At 33.9% G+C, this 22572-nt stretch overlaps 1 protein-coding gene across 1 annotated transcript in view; it reads left to right on the forward strand.

The window, feature by feature from the left end:
* The first annotated feature begins 16 nt into the window (after positions 1–16).
* Positions 17–22572, forward strand: part of LOC125650599 (vam6/Vps39-like protein) — a 32421-nt gene continuing 9865 nt past the window's right edge. Inside the window, exons 1-16 of the mRNA XM_048879030.2 lie at positions 17–228; positions 3591–3656; positions 4242–4309; positions 6542–6584; positions 7502–7596; positions 7814–7885; positions 10525–10563; positions 12703–12798; positions 14618–14801; positions 15702–15822; positions 16520–16637; positions 16762–16888; positions 18147–18289; positions 20883–21017; positions 21272–21413; positions 21793–21879. Coding sequence (XP_048734987.1) covers positions 156–228; positions 3591–3656; positions 4242–4309; positions 6542–6584; positions 7502–7596; positions 7814–7885; positions 10525–10563; positions 12703–12798; positions 14618–14801; positions 15702–15822; positions 16520–16637; positions 16762–16888; positions 18147–18289; positions 20883–21017; positions 21272–21413; positions 21793–21879 — 1609 coding nt within the window. The 5' untranslated portion in view covers positions 17–155. The remainder of the gene's footprint in view (positions 229–3590; positions 3657–4241; positions 4310–6541; positions 6585–7501; positions 7597–7813; positions 7886–10524; positions 10564–12702; positions 12799–14617; positions 14802–15701; positions 15823–16519; positions 16638–16761; positions 16889–18146; positions 18290–20882; positions 21018–21271; positions 21414–21792; positions 21880–22572) is intronic.

A 22572-nucleotide genomic window follows, 5' to 3' on the forward strand; every position in this document is an offset into this window, starting at 1 on the left:
TCTAGCTCTTTAATCTCAGAAGATACTTTTCGTATGTGTCATGTGAGAGGGAAAGAGAAACTAGAAGTAGAATGACTGCTGACTTTTTCAGCTTTAATTCTGTGGCTGTCTTTTATACTATGGCTTAGATCAAGAAATATTTAATAGAAAACAAGATGCATGATGCATATGAAGCTACAACTTTACTAGAGAAGTTGCCGCTAAAAATTGAATCAATTACTTGCAGTGGTAAGATATTTGTTCCTGCTTAGTATATACTTGCTCATTTGGAGGATTTCCTAATATGTTGACGGTGCTACCGTTTGAGCGAGCGCAGCTTCTTGAATGTACATATTTTGTAATGTTCATGCTTTGATCAGGTTCAATTTAAACAATATCTATTTGCCAAATACTCATGACATGAATTTTCTCCCAGGGTTTTATATTAAAAATCATTAAACAGGTTGGGAACACTTCCCCTGTAGCGAGATATTCTCGCTAAAACGCGATTATCCCTCTCTAGCGAGAATAAATATATCCCGTTCAACCGAGAAAAACACCGGTGGAGTACATATCTTCGTGATTCACGTGAAAAGAAGAAAAAGTGCTAAAATGTCTGATACATCTGCAAATATAAATCAAAACAAAAACACTCACGATGTGTATTGGCTTTCAGACTGCTTCCCTCTTACGCAGCAACTTTGATATGCAATTTCATGACTATGTTGTCAATTTCGTAGAAACAATTCGCATCATGTTGAGTGAGTGTCGCACTTATTCAGCGTTGCACGGGATTTGCCATTATTTTCAATAAAGACGCCAAAACACCTGTTTATGGTCATGTTTATTTCTCGCTAAAGAGGGATAATCGCGTTTTAGCGAGAATATTTCGCTATTGGGGAAGTGTTCCCAACCTGTTAAAACGTGTGTACATGAATGTGATTGAAATATTTTTATGCTATATATACATTTTATTTCTGCTGCCTTCACTGTGACTTGTTTAACCTTTGATGCACGACCTGTTCTGAACTGTATGCTCTCAGCAGTCGACTGCCTCAACTTTCCTTTTTTAAAACTCTCAATCTTTTCAAGTTACTGTATGATAAAAATGCCCAAATCTTTCAAGTTTGTAAAACTGTGTTTAAACAGCACTGCCTTTGAACATAAAACGCATTTCAATATAATGATAATTTAAAAATAAATCGATAAATTCAACTATTGGGCATGTATACGCGCGGACACACACACACACACACCCATGCGCACCTATCTAATTTTTAAAAAATGAAATATGATAATCCCCTTGTAGCAATGGTATGTTCCAAAATAGAATTAGAACAATGTTTATAATATTGTATATAATCCTAGTTGTAACACAATGATGAACACTAAGTGCACGGTACTGGTGTCACTTTACGTTACGCTTATAAGGTCATAAATTGTGGCAAAAGAATCACAAAAGCAATGTCACATTTTTAACAAATTCATTATCTCCAATTTGTAATATAATAACTAAAGCACATGCATGATTTATCGTTTAAAAATTATAAATAAATCTTTGTACGTTTATAGTGTACATTCATAAAATTATGAATTCTTAATTCAAATGTAAAAACATTTTTGACGAAGTACTCCATTGTATATGTACTGATTATAATGATTTTACAGTAGTTAATAGCAAGTGGCATGTATGGTTATCATGAAGGAGGGGGGGGGGGGGGGGGGGGGGGGTCATCGTGGTTTGCATTACCGGACATGTTAAAAGGAAATGAATTCAAGCACTCATTATTTTTAGTCGCAGAAAAAAAAAAGATCTTTAAGAAATGTTTTCAATTTTCAATCCGACCGAATTCCATCAATATTTTGTAAAAAAAAAAAAAAAAAAAAAAAAAAATTTGAATAGCACTAATTCAGTACCTGTGCTCCCTCACACATAGAATAATAAATTCCTATTGAGAATTTAGTATTTCAATCAGATTTATGGTTTGCAGTCAATTATACACAATTTGTATTCGATGCTATATTACGTATGCCTTATGTTTACGTATATTCAATATTGTTCCGGTAGTATGACTTTTACAAATGGAAATAACAAGTACGTATTTAGATCTGCCACTGTCAGTCTTATTATGACGACGTCAAAATGTAGACATGACATCACACATCATCTTGACCTGCCTTTCATAAACATTGCACTTCATTAAACATTTCGCCTAATGGTGCACTGAATTTTAGAACTAGGAGGCCACAAGATTAGGATGATAATCCACGTAAGTTCACAATCATATTCCAAGGTGTGACTTTGCGAGATCTCAGCCATTTTTGACAAGGGACTTCTGGGATTGGCGTCAAAAAATTTTCCTTGTTAGAGGTTTAGATTTAGCTCAGATTATTTCCCGCGCTCTAGTCATTAGAGCTCGCAGTACGAGCCAGCGCGCTGCGCTCGCTATAATATATATACGCTGTGACCGTTGGACCGAGCGAAGCATGATATGGTCATTGCACGTGTAATCTCTACTTTTAGCTATATCATGATAGCTTTATAAAGATATAATTTGAAATAGCTTGATTTAACTATTTCAAATCATTAATTAAATCAATTTCTAAAAGCATAAAAATCAAATTTCACTGAGTGAAAATATTTTATTCTTGTACTCCATACAACATACTGTAAACAAAAATACTTCTTAAACCACATCCCTTTGGAAGAATTTGTTTAGGATTATTATGTTGTTAATTAACAGTTATCCAATCATCAGCATAGAATAAAATTCGATGAGGATCAAATGAATAATTGATTGGCAATCAGATTCCACATTGTAAAGTCATCATATTTATTCACAGTGTGTTGGACAGTTAGCAAAACATAAGAAATTATTCTTAAAATGACGAAGTATTGTTATGAATTCTAATTAGAACAGTGTTGTGGTTAGCTCAAAGTATGAACATGTTCAAAAATTATCGTGTGAGTTTTTGGCTATGCCATTGCACTTTAGAAATTAAATTTGATTCAATCCAAACTAGCTTAATCAAGCTATTTCAAATAGCTTTATAAAACTACATAGCTTAATAATTAAAAGCTACATAACTAAATATAGAAATTGTGCTGGACCTGATTATGTCAATAGATTTTATAAAGGGTTTTTCTGAACTCTCCTAGGCTATGGATTAGTTATGACTTTCCATGTTGTTGGTCCTGATTTCTGTTTGGAAATCATCTACCGCTATGAACTTGTCCTGGTTCTCTGTGTGTGATTGCATTCTGTGATTTTATACCATACACAATGTTTGATCAAAACCTTTCATATGTTGATTATTCTCACACAGAAACTTATGTCTATAATAAGACTCTGTAAAATAAGATTTTCCTATCATTATTACTTTTCAAATATTCCTCCTCAACTTGATTGTCTGCAATGCCACTTTCCACTATTAAGCTTACCATGTATTTTGAATAGTAGCTTTTTCTATGAAAAGGATGTTTTTAACAGATATATGACGTACCATGTCTAAATAATTGACAATAAATTGACTGGGGTTATAATGACATCTTCCGATGGATGAATAAAGACACTGTTATATATTCAATTGTGTTTCTTTCAATATTTCAGGTGACATCTTGCTTGTTGGAACAAAGGAAGGGCATCTTCTTCAGTATCGAATAAAGAGGGGTATAGGTGGGTAACATGATGCTATCTTATGTTTAATTTCTGAATGTATTCTGACTTTTAGGAAATGTGTTACAGGTTGATATGAGGTTATTCCTCTGAATGTATAAATGATTAAAGTTGGAAACTCAATGAAAATATGAGCCAGTCTCAGGGCTGCCTATACACTCAATAGTTACCAGCCCTATTCAAAATCTGCCAGTTGTGATCTTCAGCTTGTGATGTTTATTATTTTAAATGAATGAATTTACTAATAAAGCTTATTGGTGACTTTTATTATACACTGGCTGTTAAAATTAGCCCAACCACTGGGCTATCAATGAAATTTATCCCCACCCACCTGAGAAATAGACAGTCTCAGGCTGTTTTTAATTTCCAACCCTGAAATGATAATGAATGGGTCTGACTCAAAAGTCTTGAATTGAAAATATGCTCTTCAGAGTTTTTTGTCCTAATCAATGCATAATGGGGAGAGGGGTTATTATTTGCTGAATCTTAGCTGATGAATTACTGTTCATGATATCTATTTATCAAGCATTCAAAGATATTTTGAAAGAAATACTTATGTAAAGTGATTTTGATAAATTATTTCAGGGGAAAATAAATATGATGTTGTGTTGGAGCGCTCAAACAAAAATTTTGGAAAGAAACCGATCACACAGGTAATGAATAATACACAAGTTTTAGAGTGTAAGATGAATCTGATTAATATTTATATATATAATGACTTTAGTAGCTCAACTGAGCTTTTCTGTCAGACACCTGTTGTTAGCTCACCTGAGCTGAAAGCTCTAGTGAGCTTTTCTGATTGCCTGTTTTGTCCATCCGTCTGTAAACTTTTCACATTTTTGACTTCTTCTCCAGAACCACTGGGCGAATTTCAACCAAACTTGGCCAAAAATATCCTTGGGTGAAGGGCTTTCAAGTTTGTTCAAATGAAGGGCCATGTCTCTTCAAAGGGGAGATAACCACAAAAATAGGGTGGGGTCATTTAAAAATCTTCTCAAGAACCACTGCGCCAGAGGAGCTGAAATTTACATGAAAGCTTCCTTACATAGTTCAGATTCAAGTTTGATAAAATCATGACCCCTGGGGGTACGATGGGGCCACAACAGGGGATCAAAGTTTTACATACAAATATATAGGGAAAATCTTTAAAAATCTTCTTAAGAACCGCTGGGCTAGGAAAGTACAAATTTACATGAAAGCTTTGTGACATAGTTCAGATTCAAGTTTGTTAAAAGCATGGCCCCCAGTGGTAGGATGGGGCCACAATAGGGGATCAAAGTTTTACATGCGAATACATGTATATAGGTAAAATCTTTGAAAATTTTCTTCTCAAGAACCACTGGGCTAGGAAAGTACAAATTTACATGAAAGCTTCCTGACATAGTGCAGATACAAGTTTGTTAAAATCATGGCCCCTGGGGGTAGGATGGGGCCACAATAGATGATCAAAGTTTTACATACAAATATATAGAGAAAATCTTTAAAATTATTCTTCTAAAGAACCACTGGGCCAGAAAAGTATATATCTACAAGAAAGCTTCCTGTCATAGTGCAGATTCAAGTTTTTGAGCTTTTGACATTGGAGTTTGACATACTTTGAAGAAAACCTAAACTAGACTATATCTCCTGAACTACATGTATTTAAGATAGGGTTTTCATACCTTATATAAAGATTTCCTATGGCAAGACCTTATATTTCATACCATGATTTTTTACCTTGAGATCTTGACCTAGGAATTTTACTCAAATTTCAAAGTATTATTTATGGTGAGAGATATATCTTTTGTATTTCATGTATGCATTCCTTATGACAAGACCTTTCGTTTGTTAAAATCATGGCCCATGGTTGAAGGTTGGGGCCACAATAGGGGATCAAAGTTTTACTTACAAATATATAGGGAAAATCTTTTAGAATCTTCTCAAGATCCTTTGTGCCAGAAAAGTGTACATTTACATGAAAGCTTTGTGACATAGTGCAGATTCAAGTTTGTCAACATCACGGCCCCCGAGGGTAGGATGAGGCCACATGAGCTGATCAAAGTTTTACATACAAATATATAGGGAAAATCTTCTTCTCAAAAACCACTGGGTCAGAAAAGTTTACATTAATTTACATGAAAGCTTCCTGACATAGTGCAGATTCAAGGTTGTTAACATCATGGCCCCCATGGGTAGGATGGGGCCACATGAGGGGATCAAAGTCTTACATATGAATATATGTTGGGAAAATCTTTGAATATGGGCCAAGATTACTACATTGAAAGATGTGGCCCATGGACCTCTTATTGACCTTGTAACCTTGACCTTTGATTTTGACCTACTTTTAAAAGAAGTTAATCTAGGCAATATCAAGGTAGGGCTCTCATATTTTGTATATTGATTCCTTATCACAGGACCTTACATGTCATAACATGACTTTTGACCTTGTATGGTTATGTTGTGACCCTTTGGGACAGGTTTGCACATATGAATCTTTATGAATATAGTACATCTATTTCAATGGCTGAGAATTCTGAAGAAATGAAAATAAAATGTAGATATAAGAAATAGATTTCATTTTTGAAAATACCTGAGGGTATGAACTGCAGAACTGAAATCCTTCACACTGGCATACTTTTCATGAAACGCTAACAGGTTTCATTAAGTATGCCGGCGTGAAGCATCACAATTTCTACCCTTATGTATTTTCAAAAATGAAAATTATTTCTTAAATATCAGTCACTATCCATTTTGATGTCTTAAATATTCCTTTGTTTATTTCTTTTTAGGATTACAGGTACATGTATGTTGTAATGTACATTTTTATTCCCACATTAATAAACTTGTATCTATGATTACATATAAATAATTGTATGTCTGAATTTTACAATTCTTATCTTGTACAGTTATCAGCAGTGCCAGAACTCTTTTTACTCATCAGTCTATCAGGTAACAATTTTGAACCAATAAAGATTAGATCATTTCATCCACTCACATAGTTTGCTACATAAGGCTCTAACAACTTCCTGCTCAGGGTCACAGTAGGGCAACCTTTTTGTCTTCCAATGAAATTGTTCTTGCAAAAATTCTTGAAAGGTTATTCAGAAATGTCAAACTTTTTATTGATCATATATAGCACCCCAAAGGATTCCTACTACATACTCAGATACAGAGATCACTATATACATGTATGGCTCACAGCTCACTACATACATATATGGCTCACAGATCACAAATAAATCTTGCTTTAACCACATTCTTGATAGAGAACAAAGTTTTCCTGCACCAATACCACTTGAAATAGCTTGAAATGGTTATCATATATACTTGTGTTACTGCCTGCAACATTTTATGTATATACAATGGGCTCCATTTACAATGTAATGCAGGGATCTGGGAAATAATTTGCTATATTCATCATTTGTTGTGCCGGTGATGACCAATGCTGGGAGGATCATTTTGATGTAGGAACTGCACGCTGACATGTTAAATTTCAAATTATATTGTGTGGATTGAAGAGTACAGAAACATTTTAAATGTCTTATTATCAATAGTGATATTTCAATTATTGAAAACTTGATCATTAAACAGAGTTTAAAATATGCTACAATAATTACTTAGAACTTTTACTTAATACATATTTGAATTCAACCAGTGAAACAATAAATCTGTAAATGTTCGGTACATTGATAAATCATCAATTTATTGGTGTTAAGACTATGCAGTAGATTTCTTATTTGTTTTTCATGTTTTTCCTGGACTTCTTAAAATCATATAGGGTCTATTTAGTTAGTTGTAAAACTCTAGAAATGCTCAATCTTGGCCTATAAATTAAATTATGAAGTCTGTGATATATCTTATTTCAGAAAATGTAATCAGTGTCCATGACCTCAATTCATTCCAATTAATAGTATGTATGAACAAAACAAAGGGGGCCACTTTGTTTGCTGTGGATGTGCAGGTATTTAAAGTTTCTAGTTTTGATATACTTTCTGATTTCATTACACAAACTTCTGCTACATTTTATTTTCTTTGATAAATGTTTTTCTGAAATATTTTAACACTTTCAAACTACTCTGCTGACAGTTGGAAAAAGTGATTCAAAGCTATATCAAAATTTGTAGTTTATTTGGTTGTTTGGTTGGAAAATCACTTCATTGAATACATTTATCTTTCAGAATGCCAAGTCTCTGTCTGGAGGAGATCAGTGCATGTTACGACTCTGTGTGGCTGTCAGAAGAAAACTACAGGTTAGAAATACAGTGTTCGAAATTGGTTTAAAACTTGGTGTAGACCACGGGTCTATGCCAAAACAAGACGACATAGACCTTATTGTATTGACATAGACCACAACATTGAAAAAAAATAACACAAATTTAAAACATTGTTATCTAATTCTAATGTACTTAGAAAGCATATTTTCTCTCCATTTCCATAACAATACCCTCCTTTCCTCATAACGTTTATCAGATGACAACTGACCAAGGTCCTTTGGGATAACCGATTGCTCTAAACCTAGAAAATTGGCATAGACAATTTGGTCTATCTCAATTACAATTGGCATAATTGATGCCTGATGGATATCAATTTATGCTTATTTCACAGACCAATTCCAGGTTAAGCTTTAATTTCAAACAGAGAAAGATACCAATTTTTTTCAAGATAGGAAGAACATTAATTCCTTCCTTTAATTTATACCCATAAGAAATCAAGAAAACCATATGATCTATTTTCTACACGTGGCTTTTCATATTGCTATACTGGAAATGTAAACAAGACGTGTAAATACCGGAGTAGGACATGGAAAATTTTCCGGAATTCGCAAGTTCAGAAAAATAAAAAAAATTCCCGGCGGGTTGTTTTTTGTTTTTCAAGAGCTAAACATATTTTAATTAAGAAATAATGATCTCATTTTCGTGTATATTGCAGGATAACCTCTGAGATTGAGAATGTTGTTTTGAAATATAAAAGCAAGTCTTATATATTTCAAACAACATTTTGAGACCATGGAGGTTATCCTGCAATATACACAAAGACAAGAACTTTATTACTATTCTACTACTGCTTAGAAATATACAGCCAATCGTTTTCCTATATAGCTACAAATTAGGTCACTGTAATGTCATGACAGTTTCCGAAACGGCCTACATTGTTTTTTGCTGAAAAAAAGTTAGATGGTAGGGGTATTCAAAATCTATTTTGAGAATAAATATTTCAAGTATTTATTTTGATATTAACAGATTATATCGATATAATTGCTTTGAATACAGTTCAAGCAAAACTTGTTTATGCATTGCCATGTTTACATGTGTATCACTCTCGGAATGCAGATGATTGGTTTATACTGAATGAGAAATGTTCTTCAGTCTTTTATGAATTTGTTTTACAACATATTGATTTTTAGGTCACCTGAGTAAACTCAGGTGACCTATTGCAATTGGTTTTCGTCCGTTAACAATTAAACATTTTTAACTTCTTCTTTTAAATAACTACCAATCCAATTCTTTTCAAATTTGATATGCAGCATCATTTGGACAAGGGGGACATAAATTGTCTGGGGTCTTAGGGGTGGGGCAAAAACTGCCCAAAATTGACCAATTTTCAAAAATCTTCTTCTCAAGAACCACACGCATGTAAGAAAAACTAAATGCATAGTGATATAGAGCAGGAAGGTCTCTACCAAAATTGTAAATTTCATAATCCCCGGGGTTGGTGTTCTGATCCCAGGGCGGGTCCAAACTCGTTATATAGTGTTTATGTGTAAAACACTTAAATTACATCTTCTTTAATGGTATTGATACTAAATTGAAAGTAAATAGATATTTAGAAAGAACAGATAGTCCTTTACCAAAATTGTAAATTTGATTATTCCAGGGGTAGGGGTTTTGGTATCGGGGTAGGGCCAAAATGGTCAGTTATTGAGTGTGTGAAGAATAGACATTTTTAACTTCTTGATAACTGTCATTCCAATTCTTTTCAAATTTGGTATGAAACATATTTGGAACAAGGCAAACATAAATTGTAAAGAAAAACTAAATGCATAGTAATGTAGAGCAGGAAAGTCTCTACCAAAATTGTAAATTTCATGATCCCCGGGGTAGGGTTTTGAACCCAGGACGGGGCCAAACTTGTTATATAGTGTTTATGTGTAAAACACTTAAATAACATTTTTTTTAGTGCTTTTGATACTAAATTGAAACTAAATGGATAGAGCAGGTAGTCTTTTACCAAAATTGTAAATTTGATTTTCCCCAGAGTAAGGGTTTTGACCCCAGGGTGGGGCCAAACTTAATATATAGTATTTATGTCTAAGTTTGCAGATACTATATAAAATCTAAATGCATACTTAGGAATAGCAGAAAATGATGTACAAAAAATGGTGAATTACACAACCCAGGGTTATGACTTTAGGATGAGTCCAAATTAGTCATATCTTTTGATGTTTTAATGTTAATACACCTATTATTTAAAGCCTTTCATCAGTGTATGCACTTTTGAGGGCAGTGAAGTTTTAAGAACACATCTTGTTTTATACTGTTACCGAACATTAGAATTTAGCTTAGATATTCAGAACAGGAATTTTTTTTCTAGATTTCATAACCCATGGAAGTAGTGATACTTTTTCACTAGTATTTAGGTGACCGATAAGGCCTGTGGGCCTCTTGTTATGATCATAAAATTGAATTATCAGTCATCGACTTGATTGTTGCATTAGCAAAACTCAAAGTGCAAGCGAGATGAGTATCAATTTTCTCATAATCAGTTAATATGTATGAAGGTATATCATAGAATAATGACTGCGGCATTCCTTTGATCTTTCCAATAAACATGGTAGAATGTTAGTTACATCAAAATGTTATGGTTTCTAATATAGGTTGTTTTGTTGTAGATCATGTTTTGGAAAAACAAAAATTTTCATGACTTGAAGGTAATTCAATTTTATTACTATGCAATAATTTAGATTTATGTTTATTAGCTCTTCTGAGCCAAAGGCTCAAAGAGCTAATGCTATGGCCATTTGTGCGGTGTGCGTAAACTTTTTAGAAAAAGGGCTATAACTCAAGAACCCCTTGGCCAATTTCTTTCAAATTTGGTACAGGGTATCATTGGCCCAAGGGCTTTCATACATACTAAATAAAGGGATGTGACCCTTTAACAAGGGGAGATAATCAGGAAAATACAAACAAAAGTAGTGGTTGCTAAAAAATCTTCTTCTCAAGAACCACAGGGCAGATTATCACCAAACTTACACATAAGGATGAGGATATGTTGTAGATTAAAAATTGTTCAAGGCATTACCCTGGGGCAAAGGGCGTGGTCTCAAGGTCACTTCAAAGTTGACCTAAATTTAAAATTTTTTTAAATTCCTTAAATCTTAGATATTTTAGCCATTATAAGGACTAGGATCATCAAATTTTGACAGTTGATTCATCTTAGGACCTTGTGTCAAGTTGTCTCAAAAGTAGGTCACGGTGACCTACTTTTTGAATTTTGCAGGTATTTATTTTAAAATTAATTTTGATGCATATCTTGGACACTTTGAAGCCTATGATCATCAAAACTTGTCAGTTGGTGGATCATGGGACCTTGAAATGCGTCAACTGAAAAATAGGTCACCGTGACCTACTTTCTGAATTTTATGGCTTATCATTTATAGATATATTTTAAGTTGTTATTTCAAATACCGAGAGGTTTAGAATCATCAAATCTTATAAGTTGATGCATCTTGAGGCCTTGAAACATATTTATAAAAAAGTAAGTCACAGTGACCTACTTTTTGAATTTTGCAGATATTCAAATTTCACATTTTCAATTTTAGATGCATATTTTGGGCACTGTAAAACCTAGGATCATCAAACTTTGTCAGTTGATGCGTCTTCGTCTTCGGTTTGTGTCGACCAAAAAGTAGGTCACCGTGACCTACTTTTGGTATTTGACAGCTAAATTACTATATTTCAGACACTATTTGACCTACAATCATCAAACTTTGACAGTTGATGCATCTTGAGTCAACGGAGTGTGTCGACCAAAAAGTAGGTCACCTTGACCTACTTTTGGAATTTGACGGCTATATTTATATATTCAGATACTATTTGACCTACAGTCATCAAACTTTGTCAGTTGATGGGTCTTGCATGTTCGAAGGGTTTCGACCAAAAAGTAGGTCAACTTGACCTACTTTTGGAATTGGACACCTATATTTATATATTTCAGATACTATTTGACCTACAGTCATCAAACTTTGTCAGTTGATGCGTCTTGCATGTTCAAAGGGTTTCGACCAAAAAGTAGGTCAACTTGACCTACTTTTGGAATTGGACACCTATATTTATATATTTCAGATACTATTTGACCTACAGTCATCAAACTTTGTCAGTTGATGCGTCTTACATGTTCAAAGGGTGTTGACCAAAAAGTAGGTCACCTTGACCTACTTTTGGAATTGGACGGCTATATTTATATAATTCAGATACTATTTGACCTACAGTCATCAAACGTTGTCAGTTGTTGGGTCTTGCATGTTTGAAGGGTGTTGACGAAAAAGTAGGTCACCTTGACCTACTTTTGGAATTTGACGGCTATATTTATATGTTTCAGATACTATTTGACCTACAGTCATCAAACTTTGTCAGTTGATGGGTCTTGCATGTTCGGAGTTCGATGACCAAAAAGTAGGTCACCATGACCTACGATTGGAATTTGACAGCTATATTTCAATATTCAGATACTAATTGGCTTAAAATCATCAAACTTTTTCAGTTGATATTTCTTGGGTTCTCAAAATGTGTAAACCAAAAAGTAGGTCACATTGACCTACTTTTTTTGAATTCTTAGGATTTAACTAAAGAGTTAGAATACTAAGAGGCTAAGAATAGAAATGGTGGGGTTGTACAATTTATCAGAAGAGCGATTCTAGGCCCTTGGGCCTCTTGTTTTTCATATACTCTCAACAACAAATATTAAAACATGGAATTTATATTAAAAAAAAACAAAAGAAAAGGTTGTGAAATATTTATAACTTTATAAGAAATTGTGAAGAGGCAAATGGTTATTTAATCTTTTTTAGGAAGAGCTCACTCTGTATGAAGTTCCAAAAGCCATGAGCTGGTGTAAAGATTCAATTTGTGTAGGATTCTATAAAAGAGAGTACTTTCTAGTCAAGGTAATTGGATGAAATCTTTTGAAAATTTATTCACATGGATAGATTGAGAAAAAAGGATAGACTGAGAAAAAAATATCACCTTGATTTAAAGATTATTTTTAAGAATGTTGTAAGTGAATATTGGAGTACCATAAACATGAGTTATTAGATTAAATTTCTGATATTTGGTAGCAGAAGGCAACACATGCAAAACAAATTCACAGTAATGGGTATTTTGTCTTCCGTATGTGGGTATTTACTCAGTTTGTTAAATTTTCTTGAGTCATTTTATAACAAACAACTGCTATGCAATGATGTCATAAAAATTAGCTTTATGTGCAACAATCTCCATGCACATAGCAAAATGGGGGAATGGATGCTCTTTTTTCTTTATTTCAACATTTTTACTATAAAAGTTCCCATCTCCTAAACCTTTCATCAGAAATATTGCTTTGGACAGGGGACTTTTGGACCAAGGTCATTTTGAAAGGTCAAGGTCACTTAGAACTTATACCTTATATAAGAAAAAAGTTCCTTATTTCAGCAGTTTTTGAACAGGCATTGATCATATATCACACAATTAAGTAACAGGCTAATGGTTTTCAAACAAAGGTTACTCAGGGTCATTTTGTAAAGGTCTAGGTCATGCAGAACATATACCTTGTTTATAAAAAAAAATCTTCATTTTAAGTAGATTTCAACAGTTATTGATTTTTTGGACCAAAGTCTCTCAAGGTCATTTTGGAACGGTCAAGGTCACTCAAAACATACACCTTATATGAGGAAAAAGTTCCTTATTTCAGCAGTTTTTGAACAGGTATTGATCATATATCACACAAATAAGTATATTGGAACTTCGTTTTTACGTTCATGGTTTAAATTTGGATGCTTATTATGTCAGAATATTGAAACACAAAACCATTTCTATACAAACTATGTAAAATAGACATGGTTTATTACGTTGTCCCAAGGTGCCGCAATTTAGTATCACATAAAAATTCTGACAAAAACGTAATAAACCCCTGCATAGTCAATGTTGATTAAGATAATCACCCTATAATTAGCAGTTCACACGTACTTGGACTGTCTCGGGCTATTAGTGTGTAAATTTGATGTACAAATGTTGAGCCTGAACAAGTGCTTGAGTGAAATTTATGCGAACACAACTATAACTTATATTTTTTTTTAAAAACTTCATTTTAACAATATTTCAACAGTTATTGATCATTGTGCAAGTCATTCATCATATGGAGTAGTTCATTGGTTACGTGCAGTTTGGGGAGCATTCATCAGTTTTACTGATATTATTGTTATAGTAGAGGTGAATATTAGTGGAAATGTAAGGTTGAACTGATGAATTGAACTGTGTGTACTAAGGATTCCCCACCCACCCTCCACAATTTTGTTTGACGAGAATTTTCAGATAAATGTGAAGTCAACTTTTTCTGTCTTCCTCCACCCTATCCCACTTTCAAAATCAATGCTACATACCTGAACTCACCATATCTGATAGTTATGTGTGCTTTTTTACTGAAAAGTTGCCTAAGTTCATGCAGAAAATGAAATGTTGTTGGACATAATGAATATTAAAACCACGATGGAATTTGAGATGAAATAATAGTTCCAATATTGCATATCACGATTCAAATGAATTGAAATTTTGGTGCTTTTGATTTTTGTAAATTTTTTGTCATCTGCCAAAAAGCCAACATCTTCAATGTACCAAAATTACCCAATCTGGTACTCATTTTCTATTTGCTTTATTATCTCTTTGTTTAGAATACTTTGTATACTTTTCTATTCATTTTGAATTGCTCAATATTATTTTGGTTTTCCAAAGGTTAATTCAGGTGATACCAAAGAGTTATTTCCCCTGGGCAGTAAACAACAGGATCCAATCATAGCTCGTATAGATGATGACAGATTGATTCTAGGTCGAGACGAAGCATCAATTATAATTGATTCTGATGGCAACCCAACACAGAGATACCCTATAAACTGGTCAGATCTTCCTATCCAAATAGGTGGGCATCTTTAGAAGTAAAATCAACTTTTTGGTATTTGTTTTTTTACGTTTTCGTGGTGCAGACTATCTACACTATGCAGATATTCTGATATGCTATCCTCCTCACCAATTCTTGACCTATCGTGGTATTAATTGTTGGAATTTTTCATAGAGATAATGATTAGACTTGATCTATATGTACTGACCAATTCTTTCAAAGCTGATACTCATTAATGATATACATGTACATTCGGAAAACCTCTAGACTGTATATTCCTGGTAATGTAAGCGATGTTCTGAAAGATAATCAAGCATCAATAGGGGCTCAAACTTGTATAATGGTAAATGGAGAATTTTCCACTCTCTGTTGTACACACCTATATCCTTCTTGCACTGAAATTAAAATCTTTGATTTTTAATCTTGTTTTTACATTTGTGAAATTATAAGATAAGTTTGAGCTTTTTAATTGAAATCAAAATTAGTCTGAAATATCATGTGACATACACATTCCAGACTTGTATCTAGCACAATAGGTCAATGGTTTGTCAAGAGAGTAGTGTATCAAAAACATGAGTATGGACATACTCAAGAATTCAAATCCTTCACATACTCAAAAATGTGATGCCTGGAAAAATGACAGCCATTTACAACCACTAAACCAAGATCCCTTAAAATGATGGGTTTTTTTTTTTAAATCAAGAAAATTTTACTCCACATAATATTAAAAATAAGTTTCACAGTAGATACATTGTATGTTAAAATATTTCTATGAAAAACTGTTCCAGGCTTTCATTGATCCTTTTTAACATGATATATTTCCGATTTTGAACAGATCAGTTTTCAAATAAATGTGTCCAACAATAATTTTCGTCATTGATCTTTAGTAATTGATAAGAATGTTAATCTTGTATATTTCAGAAAACAACCCACCATATGTGATTGCAGTTTTACCTAAGTATGTTGAAATTCGAACTGTGGAACCAAAGTTGATGATTCAGAGTATATCACTTCCGAAAGCTCACTCAATCTGTCAGGGGAGGTAATATGATAAAGACGTTTATATTGTCATGGCTTTAGAAAATAAATGAAAAAATCATGATATGTTTATCAATGTGGATACTCAGCATGCTGTGTATCTTGTTATATATTTACATTCACAGAATCTTTTCTCTTATATTTCTTTTGAAATTGATATTGCTTTTATCCACAGGCACTCCACGTTTTAAATATCTATGATAAAAAAATTGTCTTCCTAGGAACAAAATATTCACAAGGTATATCACGCTGTCATCTTGGTTTCCTTTTTTACCAGCTACATCAATTGCAATTTTCGGCAAAAAGTTTGATATAAAATGTAAATTAAACCCCTACCGTTTAGAAGCAACTCTTTCAAAGTCTTACTTCTCGCATTGTCATGGTGAACTAGAAATAAAGTCCATCTATCGGTTATAATCAACCGTCAAACATCGTTTACTGCTTCTCAAATGCGAATAGTTTTGTATTTGTTACTTGACTCATATTTTTTCATCCCATCTGATGAAAGGCAGGTCTTTTAGCCATGTATCAGATTAGCAGTGTATCACAACAAAGATCAGGTTTTAATTAGATTAATTCTCATTTGAATGCATTTTCAGTACTGTAAACTTAAACCTGTTTGTATGGCACATGAAAATAGGATACTGAAATAAGAAGTGTAAATCATTACATGTATGCTGTCAACCTTTCTCTCTATTCAGTGGCTGTTTATTTATTTCTTCACCAACAAATGTGTGGAAGTTAACACCCAGACCTTTAAGTTACCAAATTAAACAACTATTGGAAAACAAAGAGTTCGAACTCGCATTAAAGCTGGCCGTAAGTATATAATTCCATTTACTTGTGTAGATTTTTCACTACAGTCTCTTCAAATTTTGCTAAAAACTGTATGTTTGATGTGGGATTCTATTTGTGTGTGTATGTGTGTCTATGTGATTTACAGGACATGACAGAAGATGAAGAAGACAAAGATGGGCTCATTCACAGAATTAAGACTCTGTATGCTTTCCATCATTTCTGTCAGCACAAGTTTGAGGATTCCATGGCGATTTTCGTCAAACTTGAGACAGGTGAGGCAGTTTGTTCATTTATATGTGCAGGTGAAACTGTAAAATTATTCATTTTCATGAGGGGTTTAATTTTCGCAGATTTTGTGGACATAACTATGTGTGCCAAAAGGTTGTGAAATGAGTCAATGCAAAATGAGCAAACAACAAAAATTTACATATTGAATAATACAACAGATTTAATAGCAAAATGAACAATTACACAATGTTCCTGAATAATGTATAATTTTTCGTGATATTTTGGGTATGATTCAAGTATGATTCAAGTATATTACCAGGTGTTTTAGAGTTCGCATATTTTGATAGTTCCTGGTTGTGGCAAGTAAAAATGTAAAGTCAACTCTTACATATGTATGTATTAGAAAAGGTTGTGTCTATGGACATACAAAGTTGTTGTAGCAGTGAATGGAGAAAACTTGTCTTTAGATCAATTGGAGATGGAACCTCTGACCACTTAGGTGATCTAATCACTGAGTTAACCAGGCTGTTCTATGAAGTATACTTATATTACTACAATATAGAATTTAAAACCTTTTTCAAAAGACTGTACTGTCACAGGACTTTAACATGACACCACTGTCCAGTAAAACAGAAAACTTTAAATGAATTTCAAAACGGGTAACTATTCATCTGTTGTATTCAAATTGGTGTCTTTGGTGATTTAATTGTGAAGGGACTGGATTGTCTTTGGTGATTTAATTGTGAAGGGACTGGATTGTCTTGGGCTGAATTGGTCACTTTACTTAGGTCAGATTTCTCATTGAATGACTTAAATGCCACCTAGCATCAGTGTGGAGAATATCTGTTTCACTGTAAGGACCATATATTCAAAGACCGTTCATTTTGCAATGATGAACATTTCTTGAATCTGTTAATTTATTTTATTTGTGTGTTTTGTTATTGATTGTTCGTATAAATATATATTTTACCCTTTTCACCACTCATACCCACAAACTGAAATCCTCACCCACAAGAGAACTGAACTACAGTGAATGTTTACAACTCATCAACCATCGTCGCAAGCCACGCTCTCTTCCACTATCGAATTCATGTTCTCACTATTTTACGTCTATGGGTCATTTTACGATATTAAATACTCGCGTAAAATAAAGAATCTACTGTATGTGCACACACCTGAAATTTCATTCTTATCGATATATTTCATTGTGGTTGTAGTGTATCGTATGTTCAAAACCATTCTAAGACCAGCCATGACCATATATGTACCAGATTCTGAACAAATGGTTTTCCATCTTTGTAGACCCCTCCCATGTCATAGGATTATATCCAAACTTGCTTCCACAAGAATATAGGAACCAGTTAAGCTATCCTGACAAACCACCAGACCTTGAAGGAGGTGAACTGGAGAAAGCATTACTAGCATTGCAAGATTACCTCACACAGGTGAGATTTTCAATCTAGCAAAGATATTGGCTTGGACCCTAAGGATTTAAGTGGAGTACTGTAAGTGGTTTTAATTTCGCGGTGCTAAAAGTTCGCAGTTTTTCATATTGGTCTAATTGTGGTGGTTTTATTTCGCGGAATTCAAATTCAAATTGATTACTGGTAACTGTTCAAAATATATTGTGTCACACTTGCAAAATGATTGTGGTTGTTTTAATTTCGCGGAAAAATCCCCAACCGTAAACATAGCGAAATTAAAACCACCACAAATCATTTCCCCATTTACAGTATATGTGTAGTTAATTAGGCATCCATTTGTATGCATATGCATGAAAGTTATGTGTGAAATACAGTAGAATATCTGTATCTCGAAGTCAGAGGGTCTTTGACAAAACTTTGAGATATCCAGAGGTTCGAGATATCCGAACTTGTCTTCTAATTTCGTTAAAGTAACTATACATAATAATCACGTTGTCTTCTGTTATATTTTATCCCAGTGTTAAATCAATTAAAGTTATTGTAGTAATTCAAAGAAAAACATTTTCATCCCCCCATAAACATTCCATTGTTTATACAGTTTGTATCTAAAATATACATGTAAAAACCGCACATATCTCGTGCTTGATATCGACCCAAGCTTGAATGGAATGTTGTTGGAGAACCTATCACATAAGAAGCACAAAAGACCAATTTAAAAGGAGAACACTACAAATATGTACAATATTCAACAATGTTTTAAATATTGTACAATGTGCTATCTGTTCTGCTCTCTACATCGGCAATCGGTTGAAGCTTTGTTTCATGCCAGGGGTTGAAAGCTTGTCTTTACTCTACTGAGACATGTTTAATGATGAAAATTTTTTGTGCCTCCTTTCTTATGCAACTGTCATCGTAATTGTTTAATTTGAGTTCACTTTGAACCATGTTTTTCTATTTTCCATGGTAACGATAAAGCATAAATTATTTAACATTATCGTTTTCATGAACTTTAAATTCAAGTGCACTTTGAAAATCTTTGTGTTTATCTATCAAACTGTTGATCGGGTGAGATTATGTATAATTGGTCCTGAATTTACCCATTTATGTTCGAAGACTGCCCTAAATCCTCAATCTGTCGTACCATTTGCCGTGACATGTAAACTTCGCATATGATGGGGGTTGCTTAGCCAGTTAGAACCAGCGTGAATAGATGTGGGCAAGTATGTGTGAAGTAATGAGACCAGGCATGTCTAGCAGACCGGAAAATTGACTGCATTTGAGATAAACAAGGTGAATCTTGAAAACACTTTGACATGAACAGGGTATTCGAGATTACCATGTTCGAGACACAGATATTTTACTGTACATGTATATGTGTGTTTGAACAATAATTTGAAAGGATGCTTTGCTTTTGCAGTTTCTATTATAAATGTACAGATTTATAAAGATGCAAGGATTTACTATTTTGATGTCAGTTCATTATAGAGGACCATTATTTATACTTTGCTGCATCAATTTTTAGCTCCCTGAGCTGAAAGCTCAAGTGAGCCTTTCTGATCGCCTGTTGTCCGTCTGTCTGTCCATTTGTATACTTTTCACATTTTAGACTTCTTCTCCAGAACCACTTGGCCAATTTCAACCAAACTTGGCAAAAAGCATCCTTGGGTGAAGGGCTTTCAAGTTTCGGGGTCATTTAAACATCTTCTCTTCAAGAATCACTGGGTCAGAAGAGCTGAAAATTATATGAAAGCTTTCTGACATAGTGCAGATTCAAATTTGTTAAAATCATGACCCCCGGCGGTAAGATGGGGCCACAATATGGAATCAAAATGTTACATGCAAATATAAAGAGAAAATTTTATAAAATCTTTTAAAGTGCCACTGGGCCAGGAAAGTACAAATTTACATGAAAGCTTCGTGACATAGTGCAGATTCAAGTTCGTCAAAATCATGATCCCCGGGAGTAGGATGGGGCTACAATAGGGGATAAAAGTTATACATACAAATATATATGGAAAATCTTTAAAGATCTTCTCAAGGAGCAATTGGCCAGGAAAGTACAAATTTACATGACAGCTTCCTGACATAGTGTAGATTCAAGTTTGTTAAAATCATGGCCTCTGGGGGTAGATGGGGCCACAATAGGGGATCAAAGTTTTACATACAAATATATAGGAAAAATCTTCTTCTCAAGAACCACTTGGCCAGGAAAGTACAAATTTACATAACCAGAAAAGTTTACATTTACATGAAAGCTTCCCAACATAGTGCAAATTAAAGTTTGTTAAAAACATGGCCCACAGTGGTAGGGTTGGGCCACAATAGGGGATCAAAGTTTTACATACAAATATATAGAAAAAATCTTTAGAAATCTTCTGAAGAACCATTGGGCAAGGGAAGTTTACATTTACATGAAGCTTCCTGTCATAGTGCAGATTCAAATTTGTAAAAATCATGGCCCCCAGGGGTAGGTTGGTGCCACAATAGAGATCAAAGTTTTACATGCAAATGTAAAGGGAAAATCTTTAAATATGGGCCAAGGTGACTCAGGTGAGCAATGTGGCCCATGGTCTTCTGCTTATATGTTGAAGTTTTATCATTCATTTTTGAACAGAAAAGAAAAGATGTTATGAAAGGTGCAAGTAAGGAGATAGAGACCACTGCCATTAAGGAGGGCAACATAACCATCAAATCCAAAAAACAGCTGAGTCAGATCATCGACACCACCCTACTCAAATGCTATCTACTGGTACATAATGCTCATGTATATATTGTTGAAATAGATAAAATATCAGTTTTACATCGACACAATAGTTCAGAAAGAGCAAACCTTTACCTAATGTACTCTGAATGCATATCCATTTTAAGCACTTTTTGATGGAGAGAAAAAGAAATGTTTTGTAATTGTCATATATATGGTATTAAATGTAATATATACTGGGGTATGTGCATACTGTACTTCATGATATCGTATGTATGAAGTTTCATTTTGATATGTTACAGACCAATGATGCCCTGGTGGCGCCATTACTCCGTCTGAAGGACAATAATTGTCACGTGGAAGAAAGTGAGAAAGTACTCAAGAAAAAGGAGAAATTTAGTGAACTCATTATACTGTATGAAAAGAAGGGCTTACATGAAAAAGGTACATAGAAGTCTCCAGGATACTGTTCATTAGGCCACCAGAGCTTACTCATGTGACCTGTTGTGATCTGTTGGTGTTTATGCCAGGATTTTTACAGGCTCCAATTAATCATTCTCATCTACCCTAAAAACAAGATAGTTATTTATATTCACATTTTAAACTCTTTGCTGTATAAAAATGATGTAAACTCAATTTTAAAATTTACAAAATGTCATGAGTAAACATTCTTTACGTGCCATCACATCTTACTGCAATGATTAGGATATCGTATTGTGAAGTAATGGCTTTATTGCAGACTAGACATCAGTAAATATTGTAGTGTTAGCACAGCAACTTCCAGTATGTGTTAATGTGACAGTTTCATTTGTGTTTTATTTAGCCCTTCAACTTCTCATGAAGCAAGCTGCCAGACCAACTTCTCCACTGAAAGGACACGATAGGACCGTGCAGTATCTCCAGTATTTAGGTATTTACATTGATAGGACCGTGCAGTATCTCCAGCATTTAGATATTTACATTTGTGAAGCATGCAATAGTCAGAATGATGTAACTAGGAAGGGTTTAATTATTCTGTTACAGCTTACTGTGACACAGCTAGAGCTTTGAATGCAAGTTTTCATTTGTCTGTCATAAAGTCATGTGTAATCATGTAATATTGTATCTTTCATGCCTCATGTTGATTTCTGAAGTAACGCATACTAACTGCCAGTTTTCTAGTCTTGGATCTGAACTGTCTGTTGAAATTTTCTACTCAACTGCAAGACTACAGTGTGAAAAGAACTGTTTTACAAATGGACTAGTGTGTAGATTAAACTGTTGTAGTACAACAAGACTATTGTCTTGTACCACTAGACTTCTGTATAGACACAACTCTTCTATCACTGGACCATTGTATAGACACAACTGTTCTTCCACTGGACTATTATATAGACAACTGTTCTACCACTTGACTATTGTATAGATACAACTGTTTTACCACTGGACCATTGTATAGACACAACTGTTCTTCCACTGGACTATTGTATAGACACAACTGTTCTACCACTGGACTATTGTATAGACACAACTGTTCTACCACTGGACTATTGTATAGACAAATGTTCTTCCACTGGACTATTGTATAGACACAACTGTTCTACCACTGGACTATTGTATAGAC

This window comes from Ostrea edulis, chromosome 5 (assembly GCF_947568905.1).
Source record: "Ostrea edulis chromosome 5, xbOstEdul1.1, whole genome shotgun sequence".
NCBI lineage: Eukaryota > Metazoa > Mollusca > Bivalvia > Ostreida > Ostreidae > Ostrea > Ostrea edulis.